We start from the raw sequence: 12,711 nt of genomic DNA on the forward strand, positions 1-12,711 counted from the left end.
TAAATTAACGTGACGTACTACTCCAAGGTTTGGTTAGGTGGGACTACAATTAAACCATGCCCCTAACCCTCAGTTTCAAAGAAGTCTCCATTGCTTGAGTTTTACCATTAAATTGCTTTCCTTTTTTTAAAAGTAACACACCAGATCTTACGTAAAAGTGTTTGTATCGTAAAAGGATATTTACAGACAGCAAAGCCTAGTCAAAACTAGCAAATGATACTTTAGTCAAGAAGCAATCTATTCGATAATGATGTCTTATCAATATTATCACTTCATTTAGGAAAACGTTAATTGAAGCACATTTCTAAGCCAATTTACAGATCATATCAAGGTAAATTCACTTTTTTGTTAAGAACACTAAAACTTTAACGATACAATAATTGATTACTTTTATACCAAGCTAACTAAAAGTTTTAAAGATATGCATTACTAATTTAAAGTGACACATACTTTTGGAGGTTGTTACGAATATCCTTACATGGGATGTAAGTAGGCGCTGGGCTAAATATAAAGCTAACACGATCTGTCATATTTTGGTTTGCTTTAAAACAATCTTTATCAGTTCATCATATTATTTTTAAAATTATTGATCATCATTTACGATATATCATAACCTGAAAAAACTTAAAAACTATAAATTATGTTAGAGTATCTCCATAATGTCTTTAAAATATATACATCGGCGTTACTATATTTTCCTTATTTCTTCTAACACGTTTCTGTATTTAGTTTTTATTACATAAAATACAGCTCATTAACAATTGCAGTAAAACGTAATCTGTGTAAATAAGAAATAAGAAATGATATGGGTTTAATGATAGATAGAATGAAGTGTAACAATGGCGACCGTGATAGAACGTAAATGATTAACTTTCAAGTTTTATATCATCATTTAGGATACTATACATACATTTTATCAGTTCAATGTAAGTTTATATGATATCCGAAATTGGTGCTCGTGTGTTCATGTGTGTAATATTTAGTGTGGAACTGAAGAAAGATCACCGTAGAGGATATTTGTGAATTCGCAAGAGGGAGAGTGAGCCAGTGTTTGGCCTTGGGAAACTTGGTAGTATGTATGACAGATGTCTGAAATACGTACCCAGTAAGAATTTTTTTTCCATTTAAAAAATAGGGTAGAAGATAAAAGCTCCTTCATTAATGATCAGGGTTACTCATATGGATGTTATCTATTGCCAGAACTCTCCCAGAACAAGGAAATACGGAAGAAACAGGAATGACCTAAGCCCACTGGCCTTCTCTTTGGGGCCAGGTAGTTACCTAGATCGTCTTGACGAACCTTGAAACCCAGATTAGTAGCGTCAAGGCCTGACCTCCTATTGTTCCTTTTCAGGCCAATAGCCTCCAAAATGGACTAGGCTAGTTGCAAGCAAAGGTGATTTGAGTCATAGGTATTGTACAATAGCATTACCTACCTAGTAGTAGGAGTGGATCCAGGTTTGTATATTAGAGGCGTACCTTTACAAGCTCTGCAGCCCAACCTTTTAGGGATGAATGCAAAAACTCAAACAAAAGATGTCAGATTTGTCAAAGTATCTCTGTAAATTTCATATTTATACACCTGAACTGCATCATTCTCCCAAGTGATTAACCCCCCCCCCACCACCCAAAACCCCGCATTCCCATCGGGTCTCCTTTACCGTAGGATAGAGTTCAAAGGTAAATTACAGTCGTCCGAATAAATATTACTCTGAATTCTTGTTCAGGAAGTAAAACTGCATAGGAAAACAGCAACTGCCATAGTGTAGGTCGCCGCGGAATAGTTATAAACTATAGATCTACCTGTTTTTACATTAACCCATAAAATCTGAGCTAAAAAATCAATTATGCAGCGCCCAACACACTGTAAACTTTGAGGTCAGCCAGCCAATTTAAGAAAAAGCAATCACAGGAAAGAGGAAGATATGCAAATGCAAAAGGTGTAACAAAAATCATTTAAAAAATTTTCTCCACCTTCTACAAGAAGTTAAAAATGATTACTTACAACCCCTTGTGGGGCCTCTTTTATAAAAAAGACACTCATAAATGTTACCAAGTTATACATGGTTTTTCAAGTAAATTGATATTATTTTGTAAAATTGTAATTATAGCTCATAATATAGCTACTACAGTCAGCGCCATTTGTACTGAGAATTTTTGGAATTCTCAATCATTTTGTGGTTTTTTGGACCCGTATCATATTTCCTGCAAAAAATTGGTTGGAACAAAATGACTAATTGGCACCTTTTGTTTATCCACCCACGCACTACTGGTGAAGATTTCAAAGAGTTTGTACCCAATTGTCAGCCATAAGGAGTGCATTTCTTTTGACGGTGGTCCACATATTTCGTTTTTGTGCTTTGTGTGCAGTGAGTGCCAGCGTCTTCCACGCCCTTTGAGTGATGTCTGGTAAAAATACCAGCCATGATAATATTGTGAGAGTTGTAAAACTACATAAAATTGGTAATAGAAACCGTGAAATTGTCAAAATTACTGCTGTTAATGAGAAGACAGTGTCGCGACTTCTCCAAAAATGGCGTCGGGCTGGATCTGGTGATAACGTTCCTGAACACAAACACGGCGGGGGAAGGTCTTTAAAGATTCCTTCAAAGACTTTAAGGCTTTTAAGGCGTCAGTTGGACCTTAATCCTTCAATTACTGCAAAGGAATTGAAAGAAAAGAACCCTAAGCTCCTTAGAAATGTCTCTGTAAGGACAATTCAGCGCAACATCCAGAAGCGTCTAGAATATTCCAAGGTGAAAGCGCGAGTCAAGCCCCTCGTGGCTGCTAAGCAACGTTGCTGTCGTGTTCAATTTGCCAAGGACCATAAGGACTGGGACCTTGTACAGTGGCATAAGGTCCTTTGGACCGATGAAGCAACGTTCTGCGTCAGTGAGAACAAGGGCACGAAGGTTTGGAAGTCACGCACTTCGTCAATGTGTGACCCGCGGCTGACCGTGACCAGCGTTAAGCATCCGCCCTACCTCATGGTGTGGGGCTCCTTTGGCTACGGTGGGACTACGGGAATCTTGTCATGGCTTCCTCCTAGATTGTCCAAATGCTTTAATTACTGAGCATTATATTAAGCTGCTAAAGGACAATTTAGCAGAGATTTAGCCAAAACAGGCTGTGAGATCCTTCAGCAGGACGGCGCCCCTTACCACACCTGAAGGGCATCCAAAAGGTGGCTCTCTGACAACGAGGTTGAATTTATGCATGACTGGCCTGACCAATCACCTGATCTGTCCCCCATAGAAAACCTTTGGAGAATCTTGAAACGCCGCCTTTGTAAGGAGGATACGTCGACAATCCCCAAGCTTGAGATTGCAATAAGGAAGGTCTGGGGGGAAATACCCCTTGCCCACTGTCAGAACTTGGCTGATTGTCTTCCACAGTGACTCCATAAGGTCATCAAGTCCAAGGGCTTGCCCATCAGGAAGTAGCAATGATGGCATAAGTGATAAACTAGTTTTTTTTTTAATTTTTATAAATGACATTTATTTTTTCTGCAGGCTAATTTTTCTTTTCTCAGTACAAATGGCGCTGACTGTATTTAAACAAATAAGAACTGAAATATAAGGATAGTTTACAGTTTAGTTGACCAGGCCGCGCAACTCATCATGTGTTAATTGTCGCCGTCCTTGTTTCCTCTCCCCCCCCCCCCACCCAAAAGCCCTGGTTTCCCAATAGGGCCCCCCCCTTACTGTTTTATGAAAATTACGCCTGAAAATACGATTTCCATTTGTCCTTTATGTGTGTGCCCCCACCCAAAAACCCCGGTTCCCAACAAGGTCCCCCATACTGGTTTTATAAGCTTTTGTATAACCTTTTACTTCACGTTTTCGAAAATCAGTCCAAAACTTACGTGCTAGCTTTGTAAAGTTTTACCAAAATATCTTATTACCTTCCATCCAGCCGCCATCATGTCGCGCTATCTTGTTTGTAATCATCTGCCAATTTTCTAGCAGATGATAGCCTTGGCCAACTAAATTGTAGGCGCTCCAAAATCAGTAACAAATTCTGGGTATGTAGCCTATTTGTCGTAAAATATTTGCGTAAATTCACTGAGATCAAAGATGCTGTGACTTTTGGGATTAGTAGGTATACATGTCCTTTCCAATATTTCTTTGCACTTTTCTCTGCAAAATAACAATTATAACTGACAGTATCATAAAAGATAGAAGTAAAATCAACAGCAACCTCTGGGTATATAGGTATATGAGCAAATATATAAAAAGATGTCATGTGAGAGAGAGGCAGTACTTGGTCCCTGAAGTCAAGATCACAACTAGCTCATGAGCTGCCTGCTTCTTGATTTTAGCCAATCTAAAAGTTGCCGTTAATGAATGTATGGGCTATAGTAGAAGTAATGGAGAGACTTTTCTGCCGGATTCCATCAAATCAGTGGTGAGTAATATTGATGCTCACCATAAATAGATCCATCCCCCACCCAAAAGCTGTTACTACCACTCATAAGAGTGGATCCGTCCATGAAGGGTTAATTCCTGAGTTGGTACTAACCACGGCAGAAGCTCGGCAAGATGCTGTGTTCAGTATGACCCCCTTGGGATAAAAGTAAAAATAGACAATAGGTGAATTTCTCATTATGTCTTGTAAATTTCTCAAATCATCTCACCTGCATACACCACTTTCTACCCAAAAAATCCTATTATGAAAAACTATCCTCACACCCTTTCATATTAAGGGCATATCAGTATTTATTTCTTATAATTATTGAATTATGACCTTTGCATTTGGATTGTTGGGGAATTTACTGCGAGAAAACTTTGGAGTATTCTTCCCCTGTTTTTCTTTCCCGATATTCTTTCCTTGGCGTTTTCTCCTTCAGTAGAGATATCTCCTTCGCCCTCTTCGCTTGCCTGTCAGGTGAGGAGGGGGTTGGGCGTGGGAGAGTGGGCGACTTATTCTTAGGGATCTTCTCTCATTTCAGAGGTTCAGTGCCCTTTGGAATGAGAGTCTCCTTTTATTAATTATAGTATTTTCTTTTTATATGAGTAACTTACCAAGTAATTACTTGGTTAACGATTATGCTCGCACACCATCCTAAATTCAAAATTGTTCCTACACAATGTACAAACCCTCGGTCCTTTATATAAGGAATTACTTTCAGCATAGGCTGGAATTACGGCCGTTAAATTCATGAACAAGGAAGTTAGGCAGTAACTACCATCTGGTAGGCAGGTAGACCCAACTTCCTAGATGTAAACACTCCACTTTGCTTTCAGCCGTCTTTGCATGAAGACATATGTTTGTGAGCTCTTGCTGACTAGCCGTTAATCATTTTCCTGGTGGGATCTTTAATTTTTTATTTTGAATAAATATTTATATATATACTGTGATATTAATAATTAATTGACTTCAATAATTATGCAAACCCACATTTTGTGATATTGTTTTCCAACAATACCACAGCATTTGCATTATCACAGAACAAGAGGGTTTTCTTCCCTCCCATTTTGGTTGAAATGTAGATGCTCAAGTGTATCGTTTTTGCGCTCGATGGTTCTAGCTGAACGCGTTCCATCATGGAATGCACTACCAGGCAACTCAGTATGACGAAGTTGAGTGAGTGGTATGGTCTCTGTCTCAGTACTGCTCACTCTTCGAGATTCTTTTCGGTTTGGTATTGCTTCTCAGTCGAGGATTAACTACTAATTTGAAGCTCTCTGCTCGGCAATCACAGACTTAAGTCTTTGGTTGGATTGGAATTCTTACATAATGCCCATCTCTCCCGCACCACATTTACTGTTAAGCACCCCAGTGGCGTGGTTGGTATGGTGTTGGCATCCCACCTCAGTGGTCATGAATTCGATTCACGGCCATTCTATTGAGGAGTGAGAGATATGTATTTCTGGTGATAGAAATTCACTCTTGACGTGGTTCGGAAGTCACGTAATGCCGTTAGTCCTGTTGCTGAATAACTGCTGGTTCCATGCAACTTAAAAATACCATACAAACAAACAAACAAATAAACAAACGCATTTACTGTTGCGAGAATTTTCAGACAGTTATATCTCATTAGACTCATTATCATCTTTCTATTTACCCCATGGTATAACAGAAGTCTGTAGCCTAGTCCTCTATTCCATCGCACCTGCCCCATCATCCGCTGCGATGATGCAGAATGATTTTTTTCAGACAATTTAAGTTTTGTCTTCTAATATACATTTCCTAATTTGTAGGATGTTCAGTTATTCTTTGTTCACCCCAAATTGTAAATGAATAGTGGAAGACTTTGCCTGTTCCCAGCCCGACTAGCTCTGCTTCCAAAGTAAATAGAAAATTCCTCCCTGATCCAACCCACAAGAAGCAGTTCTTCAGGCAGTACATTCCCTGTGTTTTCATTACTGAAAGACCTCTCCGCCTTCATTGCAAGCTTTGACTTTCTTGCCAAGCAGCAATGAAATAGCAGAATAACTTTTTCAGTTCTCTGTAAAACAATATGGATTAAAGCTGTCTTCGTTGGTTGGTGTCATCAACGAGACTTTTTCTATGATCAGAATCATGAGAGTTTACTTCTCTCGATTCAACTGTTACTGTGAAGACGTAGGTCCACATTCACCTTAGTCATTCACTAGTAAAATAGTATTGTTTCTCCTTGGTTGAGAATCAACTACTGATAGGAAACCTCTGTCTTGCTATCACAGGGACTTCAGTCTCTAGAAAGCACTTGACTCTCGTGTAATGTGTATATGCCTGTGAGAATCATCATCTCTTCTCTCAACATCGTTGGCGAACAAGATAGACTATTTGTATGGTTGTTCTCAGTATAACCCTTCATAAGGTGGGTGTCACGTTGTGACTATGTCTTGGATGCGCTGCAGCGCAATCAGTTGGCATCTGTTGACGAGTCCGAGTCCTTCGTGATCTGCGCTGTACCTATGAAGGATCGACACCCTTCATTGAGTGTCGATGCCTTTATCCACTGCAGACTGCCAATGCAGAAGTGTCCAATGACACATCTTTCTCAGAGTCTTATGAGATCATGAGAGACTTCTCTGCAGTGGGATATGCCAGTGGCTGGGTACATTGTCAAACCGGAAGATAGATGAGGTTCATTGCGACCATATTTTTATCTTTCTTCCTTTGGGTTTGCCCACAGGTCCCTGAAACCTCTTTTCTTTGGACTTGGACCAGTGGTTGATGCTCACAGGTTGTGTTTGCTTATCCGGCTCCTTCGAGAGGGCAGGTTGCGTCTTGCCTGTGGTGTGCGGTTCTAGAGGTAAGAAGGATGCGAGAGTGACTGACCTCCCCACCCTCTACTCCTCTTCCTTCAGGTTGAGGATAGGACTCGAACTTTTAGTGGCTGGTCTGGCGATTGATGCGGTAAGCTTACACATCGATTTTCCTTTCTATTATTCTTATCAGAATCATAGAAGCAATCCCGCTCCTTCCTCTGTGAAGGGGAGGAAGGAGACTGGCAATAATTCAAACCCTTCCCAGAACTTTGCATGAGTGCCTCTGACTCTAAATATTCTTCCCAACCCTTTTTCAGATGAGTTATGATTCCTCACTCATTTCGAAAAAGCCCAGAAGTTTGACTCCTGATCATGCAGCTCCTGTACTCCGATCAAGTTGTCAGAGGCAAGGCACTCCTCCTTGCTCTTATGACCAGGAGGAATAGCCCAGATGTACAGAACTCCTGTCAGCTCTAGAGGCTCACTCACATTCCTCCCACCTGTCAGGGAGTCTCCCTTATGTAAAAGACCAAGGGTTTGTATATCATGTAGGAACAAATCACAATTTTGAAACTAAATTGTATTTTTATGCATGACACTTACCTGGCAGGTATATATATAGCTGTATTTTCTGAAGTCCGACAGAATTTAAAAAACTTCCGACACACGCAGTGGTCGGCCAGGTGGTTAGTACCATTCCCGCCGCTGGGAGGCGGGTATCAGGAACCATTCCCATTTTCTATTCATAAATTTTCTGTCGCCGGTACTGAAAACACCTGTTTTCAGTACCTCCGGCTTAGGATTTGGAAACTTCATTTGTCACTAAGTATCCTAATTGTCTTTTAATTTATTTTACTTGGATTTGTGGCTAGGCATACGCTATCTTAAATTGATTTGAATTTGATTCATTTTTGCATAAGATATCTGAATCTAGTTAGGCTAGTTTCAGAGGGTGTTGTCTGCAAAGATAGGTGTGGCTACCGAAAGCTTCGGTAGTTCCGCACTTGGGGGTGGGGGCGCAATTAATCAGTAAACGTGTCTAATTCTGTAAGGAAAAAGTTTGTTTAGTATGTACGCAATTAATCAATTACGAAAGTCAGGGTAGTGATACTGCTAACCTTCCGGTAGACTTTATTTTGCCTAACGCTGTAGTATGGCCTACGGGTTATGACTATGTCTGCGAGAGGTGATCGCTCTCCTTCATTGTTGTGAAGAGTTCTACTTCTGTTTTTGTTACGCCTAACCCTGTAATGTTTGCCTTCGGGCCCCTAAACAGTGTCTGTAGAGGTTATTGCCCTTTCTCTTATACTATTTCGATTCGTAACTTAGAATCGAAAGTGTTTGCTTTAGAGAGCAATAGTGAAGTGGCTAAGTGCAGTGACAGTGCCCCTTGTGTAGTGGAGGGTGCGTCAGATCGGCCTTATAACGCCTCTAGGTCTAGACCTCTGTCGAACTCCCAGAACCAAGGGAGAGGGCATGTCGAAAGCCGAAGGAGGGTTACAGGGAACCCCACCGATCTGGCGTGCCTTCGGCAGTTTCTGATGAAAATCCCCAGACTGCCAAAGTGCGTGCACATGCACGAATCCTGAAGGATTGCTTCTCGTCCTCCGAGGCGTCCTCCCCGCACAAGGGGTTGGAGCTCTCGGAAGGACTCGCCCCGCCCTCTAAGAAGCTTTATAGAAGAGGACGCTTCACGTCCCTTCTCCCTCGTTATGTGTTTCAGTGAGAAGTAAGAAGGCGAAAGTTGCCTGATCACGTGTACTTCTTTTCACCAAGAAATAGGAAAAAGAAGGCAGTTTCTCTCGCTTGTTTTGACGCCTGTCAGGAGCGTGACGCTTTTCTGCACGCTTATTTGGACGATCGGCTTGAACAGGACGCTCGGATGGACGCACTCACCAGTGGACGCCGAGCGTCCTCGCCAGTGGCCGCCGAGCGCGCACAGGACGTCCGAGCGTCCTCGCCAGTGGACGCCGAGCGTCCTCGTCAGTGGACGCCGAGCGCGCACCAGGACGCCGAGCGTCCTCGCCAGTGGACGCCCGAGCGCGCACCAGAACGTTCTGTTGAACTCTTCAAGCTCTTGTTTAAGATTTGAGCCTCAAAAAAGTGAACAGAACTTCGTCTTCGAAACCCAGCAAGACCTCGGGTTTCGTGAATTCAAGAGGTCTCGGTTCAATATTATATTGCTTTTCGCAAAGGTGGATGGAGTTAAGGAAAGCTCAAGGGAAGATCTCGTTTTCTCTACCTCAGTCAAGACTTTGAGATAAGACAGTTACGGGTTATGTAAAGGCTCGACGTCCTGAACGTCAGGATTTTCGGCAACGTTCAGTAGGATTCTTGCAAAGGCACTCATCAAAAGGACGCTCTTCAGGAAAGCGCAAGACAAGACTTCCTTTGCCATACTGCCAATAAATTTAAAGCTTTTTAGACCATCTGAAAGGGTTTTTCAGATGATAGATTTTGTTAGTTTCTAGTCGAGACTTCCATGCCGATTGAGCATCGTCGTTCTACCTACCGTAAGCCCAGTCTCTTAACAGGATTCTTGTCCCTTCCTTGTTTGAGACGGGAATCAAAAAATAAAAGCTCGACTTCCTGGATTACGTTTTGTCAATTCAGTGACTTTCCCCCATTGACAATATACTATCGTTTTGTCAAGTAAGTGGGTCTCCCCTCATTGACAAAATATCTCTCTGTACCGTTAATGGGTTAGTTCTCATTGACAAACATCTCATTAACTTGATATTGCGTAAGCGAATAAGGACAAGGTTCGGAAGAGCTCTCCTTCCTCATTCGCAGACTCGTACAAGAAATAGACTTGTAGACTACGTCAATGAACGCTTATGTCCAGTATCTTAAGAAGCTTGAGATGTCTGCTTCGATTCTCTAAGTTTTGTTCATGAAACTTGCCTGTCAGATATGTATGTAGCTGTATTTCCGAATTCAGCTATATATAGTCTGCCAGGTAAGTATGAACAACTTTATTGTGATATAATAAAATTTTTTGCCTTGCGTTATTTTACTACTGGTTGGTTCAAGTCATACACGCTTGCTGTAGTTACCTCTTCGGATGGCAACCGAGAGGTCTATTGTCTACTATTTTAAGGACATTTAATCGTCACTCCCTGCAGCCTTCAGGAGTTTCCGATTTATCTTTTACCGTTGTATGGTAGTGTTCTGACGACACAAACGCATCTATATATTTAGCGTTTTCTGTTTCGCTTAAATATACCAGCTTGAGAGTCTCTTTTTGTTCAAAAAATAACGGACCTATTTCTTCGTAGAATAGGGTAGCTGGCAACCCAGACATAAAGTTAAGAGACGACGTTCGTAAGCTGCTGGCTGCTGCTGTGTCTGACTGTCCAAGTTCCAACCGAGCCACCAGTAACAGATCGTGCGCTGTCATGCGCTGTAGGTTACGTCTCTCTCTCCGCGGGATTGACTGACTAACCGTATCTCTGTGCTGGCGGTTACGTCTCTCCTGCGGGATTGACTGACTAACTGTATCTCTGTCCTACAATCACGGACTTTAGCCTAAGATTGAGGGGATTTCTTACGTGAATGAATAAACGTTGCATTAGTTTTGCCTTACTATGTTCAACAGAGTTATCTCTTAATCCTTTCGGTGCTTGTTACCGCACGGTATAGAACTACGAGTCTACCGCAACATTGCACTTTTATATGCTCTCGCTGCTTAGGCAAAGCGCAGCCTTATAGGGAAAGTAACATACTCGGGGAGGGAATGGTAGGCTTGCTGGGGACCATTTCCTTCCTGAAGAAGTTTGTTCCCCGAATAGACTGCAATTCAGACCACAGTTTTTTCCTACCGAAACTGAAATATTATTCAAGATCTAGGAATTATTCTGAACTCTCTCAGTGCGTCATGATAGAAAGAAGGTGCCGGACATCTGGATAGTGTTTCAGATGTCCTGGATCTTAATCTGAAAGAAGTAAATGCAATTCGGTCGTCCCTCCAGTCCTCGAAACGAGTTTTTGGAACCAGTGGTCCACATCAACTCTGATATTCCACAGCTCTCTCATATCTTAAGAAGTATCTTCTCTCGGTCCCTGCTCGAGTTTACGAGAAGAGCCTATTATAACAACAGGCGTAGAATGTAACGATCATCTAGAGGTTCGTTACAGGATTGCAAAAGTCCGTACGAATCGTCTCGATCAACGGCAGCAACGATAGATTACTAAACATGCTAGGTATTTTAATTAAGTGGTGTTCTTTTTATGGTTGTCTTGAGAGGGTTATTTCCTCTTCAGTATGTGAAGTGTAATGTGTTACGTTAGCTTTGTGTGTGGTTCAGGTGGTCTAACTTATCCTAGCATGAATGCCCCTGGTAAGAGAGGGCTAGGGTGTTTCCTGTCAACAAATTGGTCCCGTCCAGTTGTCAGACCCTTGTTATTAGCTTTCTCAACAAACAGGTCACATCCTAGTTGAGAGCTACTAAGGTTTAGCAGGCTAAGAGCAGGACCTACGAAGTCAGCTACCTTAGCAGGTAAGGAACTTAATAAATAATTGTTCCGACACGGCATACAAACCTTCGGTCCTTTTACAATAGGAAGGTACTAGCGGCAGCTGGATAGGTCGTAAGCTTTCGAACAAGGGGTTCGGTAGTTAACTGCTTGTCCGACAGGCGCGCGCGCGCGACTGGGAGGTAAACAATCACTTTTGCTTTCGGCCTGCTGGCGTGTGGACGTGTATCATCGCTCTCTGCCCGCTTCAATCGTCGTTTGCTTTCGCTGATTGTGTTTTTATTTTCTAATTATCTAGTGAAACTGAATTGTAAGTACAATCATTTCATTGAATTCAATTGTGAATTAAAGGATCTTGGTGTCACCACGCCCTCCGATTACCCGAGTGCCGGGACTGAAGGGCGTAAGTGCGGGATTTCATTTTTCCCAGAAATGATCCTCGTATTGTGTATGCTCGGTGCCGAGGGCGGGAGCGCTCGCTCCGAGCGTAGATTGGGTTGGAAATGTGTATATGAAAATCGTAAGTAAGTGCTCTTTTTCATTTATATTTTTTTGACCTGTATGCCCGTTGCCGAACGAATGCGCTCGGCACGGAAACTTATCAGTATGGAAGTGGAATCGCAAGTACAGTATTCTTTTTCATTTTCATATATTATTTTGATTGTAGCAATACTCATGTTGGTTCAGTTTCCGAGCTTCCCGGAAATTGATCCTTCCCCCTTTTTATTTTGAATGAAGTGAAATCGCAAGTGCAGTTCTTTTTCATTTTCATTTTTTATTGAGATTGCATTGTTTACTGGGATCAATGTTTCCGCTATTCCCGGGAATTGATCCTTCCCCTTTTTATTTGTATGAAGTGAATCGCAAGCGCAGTAGTCTTTTCATTTTTCATATATTTGTTGATTGCATCAATTCATTATGGATCAAGGTTTCCAGAAACCTTGATCCATAAAGGTAAGGAATGAATCCTTTCACCCTTGCGCTCGGTACCGAGGGCGCAAATGCGCTCGATCCGAGCCCTTATCATTGTGAAGTG

General features: G+C 41.8%; 2 protein-coding genes across 4 annotated transcripts in view; both read left to right on the top strand.

The window, feature by feature from the left end:
* Positions 1–814: 814 nt before the first annotated feature.
* Positions 815–12,711, top strand: part of LOC135196171 (E3 ubiquitin-protein ligase RNF19B-like) — a 167,044-nt gene continuing 155,147 nt past the window's right edge. For 2 of the 3 annotated variants that reach the window (XM_064222746.1, XM_064222749.1), the window contains exon 1: positions 815–926. The gene's annotated coding sequence lies outside the window, so the exon portion shown is untranslated. Of the gene's footprint in view, positions 927–1,200; positions 1,397–12,711 lie in introns of all 3 variants that reach the window. The other variant, XM_064222747.1, reaches the window with a different exon arrangement.
* On the top strand, positions 2,403–3,074 carry LOC135195873 (uncharacterized). The gene has a single exon (XM_064222383.1). It carries the CDS (start codon positions 2,403–2,405, stop codon positions 3,072–3,074), a length of 672 nt encoding a protein of 223 aa, XP_064078453.1.

Source organism: Macrobrachium nipponense, chromosome 17 (genome assembly GCF_015104395.2).
Source record: "Macrobrachium nipponense isolate FS-2020 chromosome 17, ASM1510439v2, whole genome shotgun sequence".
NCBI classification, from domain to species: domain Eukaryota; kingdom Metazoa; phylum Arthropoda; class Malacostraca; order Decapoda; family Palaemonidae; genus Macrobrachium; species Macrobrachium nipponense.